At 38.6% G+C, this 19198-nt stretch overlaps 1 protein-coding gene across 1 annotated transcript in view; it reads left to right on the forward strand.

Moving 5' to 3' along the window:
* GPR176 (G protein-coupled receptor 176) overlaps nt 1-19198 on the forward strand; it is a 109284-nt gene that overhangs the window by 81528 nt on the left and 8558 nt on the right. The window contains exon 2 of the mRNA XM_004687927.2: nt 18861-19113. Within this exon, the coding sequence (XP_004687984.1) occupies nt 18861-19113 (253 nt within the window). The remainder of the gene's footprint in view (nt 1-18860; nt 19114-19198) is intronic.

The following is a 19198-nucleotide window of genomic DNA, read 5'->3' on the forward strand; positions in this document are numbered from 1 at the left end:
AATGTAACACTCTGAACTTTTCTCCTAGATGCAGTAGTTTTAACTCATAAAAGTGAGTTATATTTTATATTTAATCCTATTTTTTATCCACATTGATTCAATGACATTGATTGCACTGTGAAAACTAGTAACTTACAGACCCAGAAAATCGATACCTTACAGAATAGGCAGTCTTTTTCCTGCCTTTTGTTTTATAATGGGAAAATAAGAAGTCATATTTCCTCCCTGATCTCAGTGCTTTCAACAAGCTAATAGCATTTCATGCTGATTTTATTTTGAACCAGTGGGAAAATTACATGATAAATAATGCAGACTTATTCAAATCAACTAATATCAGAGAAAAATGCAGAAATTGGGAGCTAATTATTCATGAAATGATAAATGTTAGCATTCTCCTTTTTTATCTGTCATGAAAATCATTAATTCTGGCTTCTTAAACATGATACAGAGCAAAGAAACCTTTTGGCCAGTTCTCAGTGGTGTGGCTAATGCAGATTAGGTACAGGAAATAAATAGTCACAGAACTGCACAAAATGTGCTTAGCAAACAAATTCATAAGAAGACAGATACCAGATAGTATCACTCACATGCAGAATATAGAGAGGCAAAACCATGGGTCAGACAACACCAAACCACTGTAGAACTGAGATTCCCAGAGTTGCAGGGGGAGGGTTGAGAGTAGGGTGTAGACGGTTCCCAGTAGAATATGGTGAGGAAGTGCGGTGCTCTGGTGGTGGATGTGAGTGGTGTTGAACATCTCAAGAGCTGTGATCCTGTGCCTCTGAATCATATACAGTGTTGTAAACCAACATTGCCACAATAAAAATCAAACAAAGAGATAATTCACTGGAAACTTTGCAAACAGGACTTGGCAGGAGGCAGTAAATAGAATTAAAATGATTCTCCCTGTTATTTTACTCTTGATTTTTGCCCTCTTTTCTGCTATGTCCATCCTGTTACTACTTGAGAGAGGTATCAGAGAAACAGAAATTTTAAGATTTGCTTCTGAAAAGTGTTGTTTTTGCTCCCCCACATGCACTCCATTACTACAGAGCCTTTCAAAATCATGTAACATCTGAAAGGCCCTTACCTACTTCATGTTGGTTTAGTTCTCAAGTAATTATATCCAAGTTCCCATTCTAAACCATGTTTGTCTCAGTTGTTGTCAGGCTCCTTCCTTGTTACCAGTGTGCCAATATGTTATTTTCTCTACTTCCTTCTTCCTTAGAGGTCTTGGTTTTAAGTATCATGTTTGACTATTTAATCCATCTTCTCAATTTGTCAATTGGCCCTGACGGCCTATGTTTTTCAATACCTTCTTTGTGTTCTCAAGTTTGCACTGACTTTCAGAGGCTTCACATCCTTCCAGGGCTTTCCTGGCTTTGGTCCAATGTCCTTGACTCTGACCTAGATCTGGCCACCTCTTTCCATCTGCTGCTCAGCTTTCCTACTCTTAGCTCCCTGCGCCACAAACATCCCTCTGTTAGAAGCTTCTTTCCTTGCAGAGATGGGAAGAAATGGTGAAGGAAACATGGGATGTCTATGTTTGAGCAAACTTGACCTTCCCAGAAGTGGGATAGTGACCTCAAACATTGGAATAAAAATTGAATGCCAGTCCTTGCTCTTTACTCTCCAGCCTCTCCCCTTTCTCCTGCCTCTCCTTCCAAACTCAGCTATAGGAAAAGGGGTGGAATTTTCAGCTTTACTCAGCTTTAAATTAATATCTTTTTCAGATTGTGCCAGATCAGAAAGAATCAGAGATTTATATTTCAAAAATCTTGTTCTTCTACCTCACATCACCCATGTTGGGTCCTACTGACTGAAGCAGGTTTGGTTTCACTTTCCTTTCCTAGTCCTTTAATTAATTATCTTACCCTTGTGTTCTTTGAAAATATTTCCAACATAGTTTTTCCTTCGGATTGCATAATTGTAGTTGAAACAGAGGGGGTAGGAGGGTGGAGTGCATGAGTATTCTGTGTAAGTTCACTTGACTAATTATAGGCTAGCATGGTGCTTCATTGTTGAATGCATCTTCCTGAGCTGCTCTGAGCTTTGTGTTGGCAATGTGGAGATAGTAAACATTCAGCTCTTTGACCAAAGCAGTTGCCATCCATAGATGTGCTGCAAAATTGAATACAAGAAAACATTCTAATAAAGTTATACAAAACTTAAATTTTTTCCTTTCTGTCTTTAGGTATTTATGAAGCAACTCCTAGATATAAAACTATGGCCATTGCTAATAAGGGTCAACAGAATTTTCCCATTAGATTCTTTTCAAACTTTGTTATTTTATAATAATTTAGGGGAGAAATAACACCTCTAGGCTAAGGGCATTATGTATGCTGCAGAAGTTGGATCTGGCCTGCAAAGATTATGTGCAATTTAATAAAGGCAAGAATCTCGTAGTGAGATGACGCGAATAGTAGATATTTAGGGCAGTGAACTACTTCATCTTTGCTTAGTCAAGAAAGGCTTGTTTGGATGTAGATCCTTGTGAGGGAACATGCTCAGTAATCGAGTAAGATAACAGATAACTTATTTCTTCCTTTGCTCTGGAAACTTTCTCCATACATTATTGAGGAGGAAATTGTGGTTTTTGAAGGGTTTATCACTGTCACAATTAATTGGTTATTATGGTTCTTTCCATAGCTGTTCAGAGAATGATATACACTTCAGGGAGATGAATGGACAGAATATGAAATCTCAGATAACCAGGAATTTGAGAAGCTATAAAAATTTTCTAGGAAAAAATTAAAGTTGTTGAAGAAAGAATTGTCAACCTCAGATTCTGACTGTGTCTTCTTTACGTCTTCAGTGTGTGTCTTGTTTTGTGTTGAGATAGGAGAATTGAGTCACTTCAGAGGTTTTGTGACTTCATGAGGCAATCTAGTGGCTTGGTCACTGGATCTTTTGTCTTGATTATGCTATATAGTTTGTCTTAGCATTTGCGACATCATTGTTGTTAAAACATTTGTTGTAGCCTCACCTAAAATTCTTTGTGAGATGTCACAAGAGGTGGCTAAGACTCTTGTTGGAGTCTCTTTATCTTTTTATATATTACAAAAGTAAATCTCATCAATATTTGGTCTGAGGTATTCACTGGAATCAAATATTCTAAGGAGAAATGATCCCATGTTAGACTGGAGATACATATTTCATAAGATGCATTTCACTCAAGGTAATTATTTAAAATTCAGCATGAATATTAATGAACTAACTGCATAGCTTCTTCCTATAAATTCAATTATTCCTTAATCTGATCTTTCCATTTCATTTCAGAAAAATCTCTGGAAATCAAATTAACTAACTAAAATAACATAATTTTTTATATTAATAGTGGCCAGGTTAAATATTTGGATAGATTTTAGATCCTTTAATCACAAGTTTCAGTAAATTGACACTTCATTAGTGAGGGCACTTCATTCCCCCACTCCCTTCCTCTGGGGCCATAGGTACCTCTGCTACCTCTCTTAAATTTTTATACTAGGAGGAAAAGCAAATTGTATTGAAGCCCATCAGGCACAGAGTTCTGGTTACATGTGTGTCCCTGCTCCCTCCACCAAGTCTTGATGGGAATAGTTCTTTTGATACCAGTAATAAAAAAGCAACTTATCACCTAACTAGTGCTAGGGGTCTGTCAATTATTTCTTAACCAGCTCTTTCCAAAAGTCAGCGTCATAATGAAGCTGTATCTGATTTGTACCACAATAAAACAGGCAGTGCCCTCAAGAGCACTTACACTTTGTAGAGGTGGTGGTTAATTGCTCATCCTGTAAGCCTAAACTCACATGGGTCCTCAGTGGCTACCACTTGGGAAAATGGTGGGTAATGATTTGTGGTTTTTTACAACTTAAAAAAAAAGTCATAGTCATTGCTTTATTATTTGTTACTGTTTATTCTTGGCCAGATAGTACTTTAAAAACCTTTTTTGATAAGATATAAATAAACTCTTGGTCTTTTGAGGGGAAGATAAGTAGTAATACATTAAGAAAAGAAAGAAATTGACCCTCCCTGGTGGCGCAGCGGGTTAAAGCACAGCACTAAGAAGCTTAAGCCACTTCTGCATAAGTTCAATTCCCGACTGCCCCAGAGGAGATCCACATGGCGAGGCAGACCTCTCCTGACCAGCTCGCTGCTCCCCTCAGCAGTGTACTTCCTCAATCTGCCTGTTCTGCTCCCCTCTCTGTCTCTGGTGAACCCTCTCACCCTCCGCATCTCTGGCCTGTACCCCAGTTCTATATGCATAAATAAATTAGTCTTTAAAAAAAAGAGAGAGAAAGAAATTAGTAAATTAGTTAAAAACCCAACAAAATTTCAGTTTCAGTTCCCTAGATATGTATTTTTATTTGTTTTAATAGTGTACATACATTTTCACCTTTATGTAAAAAATTCTTTACGTAAAGAATTTTTACTTTATGTAAAGAATTTTTGTGTTTATACAGTAGGTTTCTAGTAATCATTATTTTAATGCCTTTAATATTTTATCATGTTATATTACAATTTTACATAACTGTTATCAAAGTGAGCACTAAGTTCCTAGTTCCTTGTAAATTTAGTATCTTTCTGCAGACAGCTGCTTTCTTCTGTTTAATTAATTCCTTGAGATCAACTTACAGGAATGAGGTAACTGCATCGTCAAAGTGTGTTTGTATGTGTACATGTGTGTGTTTTTCTAAAGATTTACTGATTTATGCTTACAGAACTGGGGTACAAACCAGAGGTATGGGGGGGGGGGTGAGAGGATTCACCAGAGACAGAGTTGGGGGCAGAATAGGTAGAGCACCTGAAATCCACTGCTGAGGGAAAACAGCAGGTGGGTCCGGATAGGTATGCCATGCCATGAGGGTCAGGGATTGAATGCCCTGGCCAGGGATTGAACTTGTGCTGCAGTGGCTTTGGAGAAGTTCACAGTGCTGTGCTTTAACCCGTTGTGCCACCAGGGAGGGCCCATGTACATGTGTTATTTATTTATTTTTATTTATTTATTTTTTTACCTCTTTTTTAAAAATTTTTAATTTTATAACAGTTTATTTTTACATCATTTTGTACATTTTTTCCCCCATCTCAATTGTAATCCCTGAGGGTTTCCCATCACCATGTCACCCGTGTGCCATCACCAAAATCCTGTGCACTTCCCTCCCTACCCTCCCGTTTTTGATCCCATTCCCCACTCCACCCCCGCCAAATGTCTCTGGTATATGGTTGTTCATTATTTTTGTTATTTTCTTACCTGGTCCTTTATACTCCTGCTATGAATGAAACCATCCGGTATTTTTTTCTTTCTCTTTCTGGCTATCTCACTAAGCATGATCTTTTCCAGCTCCATCCAAGTTGCTGCAAAAGGCATGTGTTTCTCTTTTTTTGGTTGCTGAGTAATATTCCATTGTATATATGTACCATATCTTTTTAATCCAGTCATCTACTTTTGGGCATTTGGGCTGTTTCCATGTTTTTCCAATTGTAAATAAAGCAGCAATAAACATGGGGTGCAGGTATCTTTTTCAATCAGTGCTTTTGTGTCTTTTGGGTAGATACCTAGGAGTGGGATTGCTGGGTCGTAGGACGCTCCATGTTTAGCAGTTTGAAGAACCTCCAAACAGTTTTCCATAGTGGTTGTACTAGTTTGCATTCCCAGCAGCAGTGCAGGAGAGTTCCTTTTTCTCCACATCCTTGCCAACATTTGTTGTTGCTAGTTGTTTGAAGATGTGCCATTCTCACTGAGGTGAGGTGGTATCTCATTGTGGTTTTAATTTGCATCTCCCTTATTGCGAGTGACATTGAACATTTTTTCATATGCTTGTTGGCCATCTGCATTTCCTCTTTGGAGAAGTGTCTTTTTAGCTCTTCTGCCTATTTTTGATGGGGTTGTTTGTGTGTTTTTTATTTTTAATATGAATTGAGGCTTCTAAAAATTCACATTTTCCTATTGTACATTATTTATAAATGAAATTCATTCTCAAGTTTCTTAAATTCCATTTTTATTTTTAGCTCTATGTAGTTGCTATGTATTTCCCAATACATATTTAACTGGGAATAAAAATTTAAGTGATGACCATCATAATTTACAGTTTTGTGGATTTAATTTTCATTTTAAGCATTAACTACTGTTATAAAAATGAGGAAATTAAGGCTTACCACAGTTAAATAACTTGACTTACCTAATTGGTAAGTCTTCTGACTGAAACCCAGAATAATCTCTTGATGGTTTCAAACTGCTTAGACACTTGAATTTAAAGTATTATCAGGCAGTTATTATTACTTTGACAAATTTTATTTTTTCTTAATAAAATGATGCCAAGCTCATTGATTCCTTTTTGAATTTTCTTGACTCTGGTTTTTAATTCACTCTGGTGCTCTATTAAGATACATCATGTTTGAGTGCTGCTGCAGTATTTCATTGAAGTGTTTGGAATGTTTTGTAATAGTCACGATGGATTCTGCAAGTACAACTCTGTCTGGAGAAGAGATGTCCTTGACCTGAGGCTTGTATGTGCCATCTGAGTTGAGGTCAGACATCCTTAAGGAGATCTTGCAGCAACTTTGCCTTCCCTGCTAGGGAGACAAGTGTGAGTGAAGTCACTGAATCCAGACAGTAGTGAGGAGGGAGACATGTTGTGACCCATAGGCTTGAGGGGAACGCTTAGAGTTTGCCACAGTCACTCCAAATGCCATGGTTCCAGCACCCATGAGACAGTATATTATGATTCTGCCAGAGCAGCGCCATCAAGTGTACAATGAGACCTCAACAGAGTAAACGTAGTAAGTCTTCTTTGCAGGCCTTACTGTTCCATTTGGAACCCAGGAGGCCAGTTGGTCTTTGTACCTTATCCTGTTTGTTTCCAAGTACTTCTGGTGAGCTGTTCTATTCTTTGTTCTCTGTATATGGGTCCATGTTTCTTTTCCTCACTGTTTCTCTATTAGTCCTTTCGTTGGTGCCTTCTGGAACCTTGGTGCAATTAGTAGTAATAGCAACATCTAGCACATAGCACACATGATGCTTAATAATCTGTTTTAGGACCCTCCCTGGTGGTACAACAGGTTAAAGTGCAGCACTGCAAGTAAGCAGCAGCTGCTTCAGTGCGTGTTAGATCCCCAGCCTGGAAGGTGATCCACAGGGAGTGGCAGATCTCTCCTGACCTGCCTGTTGCTCCCCAGCAGTGTACTTTGTAGATCTGCCTATACTGCTACCCACTCTGTCTTTGCTGAATCTTTTCATCACCCCTGCACATCTGGCCTGTATGCATAAATAATTAAAGATAAAAAAAAAAAAGAATCTGTTCCAAATACTGTCTATATATTACTTGTATTGACTATTTAATCTTCACAGTGTCCAAGGATATAGGCCTTGTTATCATGTGCACTTCATGGATGGTGAAACTGAGGTACAGGCAGATTAGTTTACTCATGATTGCACAGATTGTTAGTAGAGCTAGGACTTGAACTCAGGTGTAAGGCTTCAGGGTCTGAGTTCTAAGTCATTAAAATATCCTTCCTCTCCCTAAGTCTCAGTTAATCTTTCTCAGAATGGCCCTTCAGCCATATTTTCACACTGAAGTGAACAAAGTGATGACATGTATTTTGCCTGGCCATTTGGAACACTTACACAGAGTGTAGCCTACTACAGAAATAAAACCCCACAAACTATGAGCTCATAAACATTAAAAGCCATATTAAAGGAAACCTATAAGACTGAACAGATGGAAAAATTAACACTTCAAGAACTAAATACAATAGAATAATCTGGAAGAATTTACAGACATTTAAAATGCATCATTATGATTAAAGAAGGAAGACAGTAAAATAACTGGATGCTCAGAATAAAGGATATGCAGTTTGAAGCAGAAACAAGCACATTTCAAAAAGTTTAATGTTCAAGAGACTTTTTTAAAAGGGTGGTTTGATTACTTCCAGATGAATTGTTAATGAAATATAATATAGAACTGAGAACCATTAACCATTTTGCCAAAGAGGAGATATTGATGAGAATTCCAGAAGAAGAGAATAGAGACAATGAAAGTAGGGCAAAATTCAAAGAAGCAAGAAATAAGGGGAAAAATTAAGATTAGGATTGCAGAAGCACTAAAAATATATTTTTTGTTTGTGTGTGAGTCTGCAGGACCAACTGTCAGAAGTCTTTTGTGGCAGGTCCTTTAATCGTATAAATGTATGCACAGTGTGTGCAAGATGGTTGATAATGGTGAAAAGATATACTTAAAAGTAGTATGCAGGATGTGATTCCATTGGTATAAACCAAGTTTTGTATATAAAAAAGAAGTTTGGAAGGAATAGGTGCTTAAAAGTTTAGAGATGGTTATCCCTAGGTTGGTAATTTCTATCTCTTTTATGCTTTTATACATTGTTCGAATTTGAAAACTTAACTATGTATTACCTTAATAATTATAAGAAGCAATATGGCATTTTACTTGGGAACAAAAATAGTACTCTAGACATTCTAGAGTTCCAACTCATCAGAGGAGACCTGATGGCTGTTGTAATATTGTGTATTACACAGTGACCTAAACTGTAGCTTATTATTTCCTAGTATCTTTTTTTTTTAAAATATTTTTATTTTATTTGTACATACAGAACTGGGGTACAGGCTAGAGGCTCAGGGGCAGTGAGAGGCTTCACCAGAGACAGAGTGGGGAGCAGAACAGGCAGATCGACGAAGTACACTGCTGAGGGGAGCAGCGGACGGGTCAGGAGAGGTCTGCCTCGCCATGTGGATCTCCTCCGGGGCAGGCGGGAATCGAACTCATGCGGAAGTGGCTTTAGCTTCTCAGTGCAGTGCTTTAACCCACTGCGCCACCAGGGAGGGCCTCCGAGTATCTTTTTTTCCATTCTACTTTCTCCTTTCCTGTGCAGCTTTCAGTAAGCAAATATATTTTTCCACTTTTTTTTTTTGTAAAGTGAAGTATGTGGTCCCAAAGCACTTTATGGCCACTGCATGAATGATTCCATTTAAAAAATGAAAAATAAAATGGATTAAAGCTAATTACAATCTTTCTTTTCTGTTTTGACAGTGAGCAGCTGGGAGAGATATAATGAGTCAATGACCTCTGATCATAAAAATGGTCTACAGATACAATTTTCTCTGGTATTTCTCCTCTGGTAGGAAAGTTTCCTGCAGCTGTAGCTCATCCTGTGTCTGCAGGTTATTTTGAGAAACTGAGCAGCTGTCCAGCACTTATCTCTGAGCAGAAAAGGATTTCCATGGGGTTCTGTGGAGACTAATGGAACTAAATATGACTTGCGTGTTTTTGCCTTCAATGCTGGGGAGGGACCACTCATATTTGAAGAAATATTTGAAGAAACAATGAGAATATGCAGGTGCTCAATGTGAAGATGGCTGATGTAGTAGCTGTGGTGGAGTACCCTGAATGGTTGTTAGAAATGTCCTACTAGAAACGTAAACCTAAAGATACCTGGGCCCTCTAGGGTTCTAATTTAACTGGCCTGAAGCCTCCTGGTCTGTATTGTAAGTTTCCCAGGTGAACTCAGTGATGGTGCAGTTTTAGAAATTACAGATCTGTGGCATGATGTAGTATTCAGGGGTGTCTATTTAACATAAAATATGTCTATTTCTCAGTGCCCTTTCCTCCTCTTCATCCTTATTCTCTTTACCTGTTCTTCCACTTTAAAAAAGTATCACTCGTGTTCTCATTTGTTTCTCGCCTATATGAAGTCATATGGATGTTTACTGGAATTACTAAATGACTTGTGATCTGGGATCTGGATCTCAGCTAAATAGTACTGCTGTGTGTTTGTGCATGAGTGTGTGTGTGTTCAACTGTTTTATATTTATTATTTCCGAGTATCTACTGTCCTGAAGTTTGATATCTGACTTTGAGCCTAAAATTTTGAGACATATGAAAAGCAAGAAAAACAACTCATTGTCAAGAAACAAAACAAAGATCCAGACGCAGAAATGACTCAGATATTGAAGTTATCTGGTAGGGAATGTAAAGTAACTCTGAAAATCTTTTCCCTATTTTTAAGGTCAACCTACTAGGAACTTTAATTTCCCTTTACCATGTTTCCTAAAATGTTCACAGGTTCAAGAGATTGGATATGCACATTTCTGTCAGGGGGATGGTGGCTTATGACATATACTATGTGTAAATAGAGAGAGAGAGAATGGAATAAATGAACTATTAAAAGAGAGGTTGGACAGGCCCTCCCTGGTGGCGCAGCGGGTTAAAGCACTGCACTGAGAAACTAAAGCCACTTCCACATGAGTTCGATCCCCGCCTGCCCCGGAGGTGACCACATGGCGTGGCAGACCTCTCCTGACCCGCCCGCTGCTCCCCTCAGCAGTGTACTTCATTGATCAGCCTGTTCTGCTTCCCACTCTGTCTCTGGTGAATCCTCTCACCCTCCGCATCTCTGGCCTGTACCCCAGTTCTGTATGAATAAATAAATAAATCTTAAAAAAAAAAAAAAAAAGAGAGGTTGGACACAAATCTTCCAAGAACAATAAAAGACATCAAGTTGTAGACCCAAGAAATTCAGGGTACCCTAACCATATGAACACACACACACTCACTGGACATATGTTCAAACTGCTAAAATGCAGAGAGGGGCCCTCCCTGGTGGTGCAGCGGGTTAAAGCACTAAGAATCTAAAGCCACGTCACCATGAGTTCGATCCCCACCTGCCCCGGAGGTGATCCACATGGCACACCATACCTCTGCTGACCAGCCTGCTGCTCCCTTTAGTAGTGTACTTTGTCAATTGGCCTGTTCTGCTCCTCACTTTGTCTCTGGTGAATCCTCTCACCGCCCCTGCACCTCTGGCCTGTACTCCAGTTCTGTATGCATAAATAAATAAATCTTAAAAAAATGCAGAAAGGAAGAGGAAATTTTGAAGTTTGTTAGCTAAAAAAAAAAAAGGACATGCACAGAGCTCAGAGAACAAGGTTAAGAATTAGATACAGAAAAATGAGAACAAGAATTAGACACAAAAGATCAAGGGTAAGAATTATAACAGATTATTTAGAAATAATGAAGTTCAGAAGACAATAGTGACATTTTTGAAGTAGTGAGGAGAAATATCTCTAACTCAAAATATTATACCCTGAAACTTTTATTTTTAAGGAAAAAGCACAATATTTTTTTAAATTTAAATTTATTTTATTATATTGTTATTCATTTTTGTATGATATTTGATTTCTCCCCTCAGGTATAGTGTCTGGAGTTTCCCACCATCATAACACCCATGAACCATCACCAATAGTCTCTGTGCTCTTTTCTTCCCTGTTTTGACCCCTTTGCTCCCCCACTTTGGCACCCCTCACCCTTTGTATGCCCCAGATATATGGTCAGTTTGCAGATTTTGTCTTTTTCCTGACCCTTTATTTGGCTTCCCTATATTTCACCTCTGAGTAAAACCATTTGATATTTATTTCTTTTTCTTCTGTCTTATTTGGTTAGCATAATCCTTTTGAGCTCCAGTTCTATTCATGTATCTGAAAATGGCATAAGTTTATCTTTTTTGATTGCTGAGTGGTATACAACACAACAAGTGGTATGATTGCTGTGTATATAAAACACACCTTCTTGATCCAGTCATCCTGTTTTGGGGCATTTAGGTTGTTTCCATATTTTAGTTATTGTATATAGTGCTGCAGTAAACAGGAGTACAGGTTTCCTTTGAATTAGTGTTTTTGTGTCCTTTGGGTAGATTTCTAGGAGTGGAATCACTGGGTGATATGGTAGATACATTTTTAGTGTAGGGTACTCCACACAGCTTTCCATAGTTGTCGGAGACTGTCCTCGATCACGGAGTATTGGGGGGCAGAACAGGCAGGGTCTTAAGGTGGGAATGGCGACGGCGAGCAGAGATTCCAAAAATTGGGGAGTAAAGGGGAGTGGGAGTGAGGAAGACACGGGAGTTGGAGTTGGGTGCAAATCTTCCTGCTCTGACTTCAGCAGAGGTTTATTTTATACATTTCAAGCAGGCAGGGGGATGACATTAGCATACGAAAGGGGCTGCGATCACAATCACCTTTTTTCTAAGAATAGTCTGGGGTCCTTTTGACCTTTACTTGAGATTATAACAGTCTAAAATCAATCAAGGTTAAAAACAGGTACATAGATGCATAGTTTAAGACTAATATTACTTATATCACTATAGTGAAGATTAACTAAAATAAAGTCCCTTAAACCTTATCTACTACCTAATAGGTTTTTTTTCTACCTGAGACATCTGCGAGGCAGGAAGAGGAAATTTCTTGCAGACCAAATTATGGAAAAGTTCTTTGAAGAAACTTGTTAAAAGTTTTAAGTGAGTTTCCTTGAGGTCTAGACAGTAGAAAGCGTAATTAGCTCTGAATAGGAGACAGAGGTGAATTTCCTTACCTAAAGACTAGATAGTAGAACCCTGAAAAACTAGTCAGAAGACTTGTGTGAATTCCCTTGCAGTGTAGCAGGTAGAAAACCTGACTAGCTCTAAAACAGGCAACCTGGATGAATTTCCACATCTAAAGGCCAGACAGTAGGAAGTTTGAGTAATTCTTTAGAAGCTGAATAGAAAGCTAGGTGAGATAGTAGAGTGATGAGATTTGGGTTTTCCTTCATCCGGCAGAGAGACTTTGCAGAAGCAGCCCTTTTTCTTTTATTGATCAGCCAGTTGTCAAGTCACTTTTGACTTCAGAGAAATTTCTCACCCTGGTGCAATGCTTGCTTGTCAGGGCCAGGCAGTGCCTTCTGCGGCTGAGGCAATCCAATTGTAAGCTAAAAGTTGCTCAGAATATTTTAATACTATGATTATACAAAAAAGGGAGGTCATAACATAAGTTAGTGTGGAAAGTCTGATTTTTTCAGAGCATTTCCCCTCCATCTGTACCATGTCTGACAACAGAGGTTGCATAGCTTGTGTCACATAGTGGTTCAGTGTAATAGGGTTCCTTTTTCTCCATACCCTTGCCATTGTTGGAAAGAACAATATTTTTGAATGAACAGAGTTAATTACTAGTGGACCTGCACTATAAAAAATGTTAAGTGAAGTTCATCCAGCAGAGGAAATATGTAGTAGGCAGAAACTTAGGCTTACACAAAGAGATGAAGATCTCCAGAAATGAAGATTTTTCATAAGTATCTTTTTCTTAAGTAATTTCATCTCTTGACTTTATTTTACATTTGACATATTTTATTAAGATTTTATTTTATTTATGCATACAAGAACTGGGGTACAGGCCAGAGGCGAAGGGGTACTGTGATATAATCCACCAGAGACAGAGTGGGGAGCAGAGCAGGCAGACTAACGAGGCACACTGCTGAGGGGAGCAGCAGGTGAGACTGGAGAGGTTTGCTGCACCATGTGAGTCACCTCCTGGCTGGGGATTGAACTCGCACCTAAGCAGCTGCAGCTCACTTGCAGTACCAGGCTTTAACCTGCTGCACAACCAGGGAGGGCCCATAAGTACCTTTTAAAAGACTTTCTCCCTTTAATTACTGTAATAGCTAACTGCTGAAAATAAAAATGACAGCTATGTATTTTGAGTGTATAGTTTGTATAGCAGTATAATGTATGACAAAGAAAGTACACAATTTAGAAGGGAAGAATTAGAAATATAGTGTTATGCTATTATTATTAGCAGCATAATAATATTTAAGGTACAGTGAGTAATTAAAATAGGTATATGTAGGACCCATAGAGCAACCACTAAAAGAATTTTTTTTTAAGGTTTATTTATTTATACATACATCTGGGGTATAGGCCAGAGGTGCAGAGGCAGTGAGAAGATTCACCAGAGCAGAGTAGGAGGCAGGTTGATGAGGTACATTGCTGAAGGGAGCAGTGGGAGGATCAGGAGAGGTCTGCCAAGCCATGTGGGTCACTTCTGGGCCGGGGGATCGAACTTGCACTGAGGCGGCTGTGGCCCACTTGCAGTGCTGCGTCCTAACCTGTTGAGCCACGAGGGAGGGCCTCCACTAAAAGAATTTTAAAAGAATAAATGACAGGCTAATGGGCGCATGGAATGGAATTATTTTTAAAAATCCAAAACTAGGAAATGAAAGAAGAAAAAAGGGACAAAAAGAAAAAATAGAAAACAATAAGATGGTAGATTTAATCCATTTGTATTAAATGTAAATGACCTAAAAACACACCAGGAGCCAAGTATATGCTGTGCATAAGAAAGACACTTTTAATACTAGGACATAGACAAGTGAAAAGTCATTCTTCTTATTACCTGATTAATTAAAAAACATTTCCTAATACTTATTTTATACAATCTTTATGATCCAAGAGTCTTTAGTCTTGGTTACTTTTTTGGATGCAAACTGTAGCAAAGAAGACATTTAAAATTCTATTCTATGTTAAGTAATTGTTTTTTGTTTTGTTTTTTTCTGTTATGAGATTGATATTACATAACTTCCTTGAACTTTCCTTTTGTATCACACGGTGTTTGACAAGTGTAAAAGTTCCTTTGTATCCTTTCTAACCTTTTTAAAGTGGTTCAAGACTCCCTGTTGGCACAGTTATCTTTTTAGGGGTTTCTTTTGTAATTTCATATTACCTTCAGTTTACATTTACTTTTTTCTGTTTCAGTTTCTAAAATGTTCTGGGTGGATGTTATTTTTCTGTAAAAGGATGACCAGGAATATTTTTATGGCTCTCAATCTCTGGGGAAGCAGGTAATTTTGTTGTTTATAAAACTGACTTGCTGTGCTTTAAAATATGGAGAGGAATGCCAGAGTCTAACAATGTTACGTTACAGAATAAGACTCTTAGCATTTTGTCTTGAAACCCTGAAATAGGCACAAATAAAGAGCCCCATGATTTTTCCACAGATTCTTTCTAACCTCTTGAACAGCATTGACAAATGGTAGTTAAACTGACACTTAAATGACAGTGTGAAATAATTTTTAACTAGCTAATCACTTAAATGAGATATTCCTCTAACATTCAAGTAGAGAGCAGGGATTACCAACCTAGTCTCCTTCAGGAAGATCTTAATTCTTGGTATTACTGACCCATTGCTACCTCAACAATGTTTTTTTGCTCTGATTTTGGATTGTGTTTGATCAACTGTCCTTTTTCTCTCCCCCCCTCCTTTTTTTCCCTTTTCTTGTGTAAACATAAAGTATTTATCATTCTGACTAGCTTTACTATGCATAATCCTTTGAACTTCCTCCATTTTGCTGTAAATGGTAACTTTTTGTCTTTCCCTGTGGATGAATATTATTCCACTTTGTGGATGTTACCACTCCTAAGTCAGTCTTCTATCACTGGGCACTTAGCTTGTTTTCATATCCTAGTTACTGTAAATAATGGTGCAACAAACATTCTTTTCTGTCTTTGAATTTATTGTGACCTTTGAAATTCCTGTCAGAGTTTTAATCTTGCTTTTCTTTGTGGTTGGATTCTGGAGGGTTCTCTCTTTGTGATGTCATATTCCCATGTATTTTCTTGCCCACCCATTTTGCTACTTTAATTTCCCTATTTAAAAAAAATATGTAGTAGTAACTTAGAGTTGAATTACTTTTCCTTTTCCTATAAAAGACCCTCTGGTTTTATTTTATTGGTCTTTGCTGGCTTGTATATCTATTGACACTTAATTTTTCTTTGCTGAGTCAGTCTGGTACAGGAGAGATCTGGAGGGGTTCAGTCACTGTTCTGTTCTGCTGCCACATATTTGGACCAATGCCTATTCCTCTGGGGTCTAGATCTGAGACTTGGCAGTCTGTGTTCTCCATGCACTTCATAGTGTCAGTCCACGCCTGGGGGCTGTGGGAAAGTGAGTGCAGTCTAGAGTGCCCTAGCTATTCTTTTCTCACAGGACACCCACCTGTATGGGCACCTGCACCCCTTTTAGTGTGTGCACCTCCACACAGTTTCCACTTCCCCTTCAGCCTTCACCAGGCAGCCCTGTGCTCTGAGTAACCACCCCCCACACATAGACACACACCCCTCTAGTCTTCAGGCATTTCTCTCTATTCTCTCTACCCATCCTTACCCCTAGTTGCAGGACTCTCAAGTGTAGAGGAAGGGTATCAACAGTGACCTTCTGGCTGACTATTAGATATTCTTTTTGGTAGTGAAGCAAGCAAGCTCCTTTATCACCATCCTGGTGGCCAGCCCAGATGAGTGAGCTATTTAGTTTTAGATGGTTACAACAATCTAAAGTAAAACAATCTACATCAAGTAAAACAAGCAAGGAAAGATGTTGAAGCCAGATTTTAATTTGTACTTAAGTGGTAAAAGCCTAGTAATAATAAATCTAAAATCAATGGAGTGTCAACTGCATCATTATTGCCTAGCCTTGGTGACAGGAAAGTAAGGAGACTTGAGATGGTGGCATTATTATTAGCATCTTTTCCCCTGGATTCATATTTTTGTTTTTAGGTCACTAAGGCAGCTGAGTAATGTAAGGAAGTTGGATAGGGAATTTCCTGGAGCAGCTGGCACAGTAGCTTTTTTTATACCTTGTCTAGCAGCTAATGAGTAGTGCTGTTAGCACCTGAGGAACTGAGTCAATTCCTTGTGTGACTGACTGCTCAACCCTGCTTTTTCTGGCTCCATCACTCTTGAGGCTGAGGTGTGAGCTCATTCACTGGAGGCCATTCTTTGAGCACAGGAGCTTGGGTCACGACTGATTGGTTCTCCCGCCAGATCAAAGCTCCACCGGTAGAGGAGGCTACACTGCCTACTTGAAGACTTGGGTCCTGTGAGATATTGGGCAGTGGCCGCTGACTTAGTCTAGAAGTTTTGTTTTTGAAACTTTAGACTGCAGGCTAGCACTGTCTGAGGTGCTTGTTACAAATGTAAGTTCCCAATTCTATACCTTTTTACTGTGATTCGGGGTGACTAATACAGTGATTCTGATGCTGAGTAAGGTTTGGAAAGTAATGACTTGGAAAATCTTCTCATGATATATGTACTATATATATATATATATATATGTACTATAGAGAGACTATCTCATTGCAAGGACTTTATTTTCCTTATTTTACAAATTCATCTATTTATTGAACACCTATTTTAATAAATAGAATATTAATCTAGGAAGTGAAGCTGTAACAGTGAACAAGATTGACATGGTCTTTGCCCTTATGAAATGGAGGGAAACAATAGGTCACAACAGGATATATGGTAGAGTATAATGGAGGGAGGGGTAGTGTGCATTTAAAATGAAATGATGGAATTGGAAAAGGCAGCATGCCACTTAACACTTGGATGCAAGGAAACAAACATGAAAAACAACATAAAGCCTTATGCAAAAGGTGACCATAAATCTGAGGCATACAGCAGGGGAGAGGGAGGGAGAAGGTCAAAATGGGGAGGAGGAGCCATGGGACTGTGGTGATGAAGCCATGGTGCTATGGTGGTGAGAGAACTATGTGGACTAAACCTGAGGGAGAAATCAAATACTGTCCAAAAATGAACAACAGTGTAAACAAACAAACAAACAAACAAACAAACAAACAAAATTAAAGATTCTTGCAAAGGCGCTGAGACAGGGTCAATCTTTCAAGCATAGATAAAAGACCAGGCTGACAGATACCAGACCAGCAAGCCAGGGTCTGGAAGGAACAGACCCTGAGGATCATGGGGAGGTGGCATATCTAGAGAGGGGGTGGGGAATCCGATGTTTAGTTGGTAATTGGAATCAGGAGTTGAAAGGAGAAACTCGTTTGGAACATGGGTGTGAGAGTGATCAGTGTTTCCAAGGAAAGCCACTAAATGGATAATCTTAATGTAAGGAAAGACTGTGGAGAGAAATTCGTGGAGGGCTTGCAAGCCTAGGAACAGCAACAGGTGGGAGAGTTGGAGGGGACAGGGAAACCAGCAAACTGTAGGCTTTGGGAAGCCACAAGAAGCAACTAATCAAAGAGGACCAGTCCATGTATCATTGCTGCTGAAAAATCTAGAATTGTACAATCCGGTACAGTAGCCACTAGCTACAGTGACTACAGAACAGTTGAAATGTGACTACTGAAAATCAAAATAAAATATATAAGATAAAATATATTCTATGTACACCTGAAATCAATACAATTTTATGCACCATCATCTCTCTATTGAAAATAAACACTAGGGGTCCTTCCTGGTGGCACAGCGGGTTAGGACGCAATACTGCAAGCTAGCCGCAGCTGCTTCAGTGCGAGTTCGATCCAGAAGGTGATCCACATGGTGCAGCAGACCTCTCCTGTCTCACCCACTGCTCCCTTCAGCAGTGTACTTCGTTGGTCTGCCTGTTCTGCTCCCTACTCTGTGAATCCCTGCACCTCTGGCCTGTACCCCAGTTCTGTATGCATAAATAAATAAATCTTGAAACAAAAGCCCACACTAGATTTTAAAAATAGAAATGAAATATATTTCATAAATACTTCTAAAGTGATGATTACATGTTGAAATTACTGTATTTGGGGTATACCACATTAAATAAAAAAAGTATTAAAATTTCCCTTGCTTTGAACTTTATAAAAATATGGGTACTAGAAAGTTTTTAATCTGTGGTTCACGTCATTTCTGTTGCAGAATTTGGCAACTGGAGGTCAATTTTGCAAACTTGTTAACAAGTTTCCTGCTTGAGATTAAGTAATAACTAGCAAATTGTTTGTACTCAGATGAGGCTAAATCAACATCATAATTTTGTTATGCTTAAAATTAAATAACAAAATTCACCACTAAAAACTTCTCCAGACTTTTTGATATTTATTTGACTTAATTTCGTGCAAATTGATAGCATATATAACCATGTCAAGTAAATCTTTGAAATCAGCTTTCAAGTGTGGTTTTGACATATTTTAACATGTACTTTCCATCTGTTTTTGTTTGTTTGTTTGTCTTTTGGTTTGTGTGTGTGTTCTTTATTTTTATTTCAAATTTTAATTTTTTTCATATCTGGCCAGGAAACTTCATGGTGTTATGGTCAACTTGCCGCACAACAGCTTTCAAATCTGTCACTAACAGGTTCATTAAAAACCTGGCCTGCTCAGGTATTTGTGCCAGCTTGGTCTGCGTGCCCTTCGACATCATCCTCAGCACCAGTCCTCATTGTTGCTGGTGGATCTACACCATGCTCTTCTGCAAGGTTGTCAAATTTTTGCACAAAGTCTTCTGCTCTGTGACGATCCTCAGTTTTCCTGCCATTGCCTTGGACAGGTAAGATCAGTTAGCAGAGACCTTTGTATTTTTCAAAAAAGCATGTTGAAAAATTAGCAAATGGTCAACAATGTCCCAACACATT

Source organism: Condylura cristata, unplaced genomic scaffold (assembly GCF_000260355.1).
Source record: "Condylura cristata isolate star-nosed mole 26May11 unplaced genomic scaffold, ConCri1.0 scaffold00023, whole genome shotgun sequence".
NCBI lineage: Eukaryota > Metazoa > Chordata > Mammalia > Eulipotyphla > Talpidae > Condylura > Condylura cristata.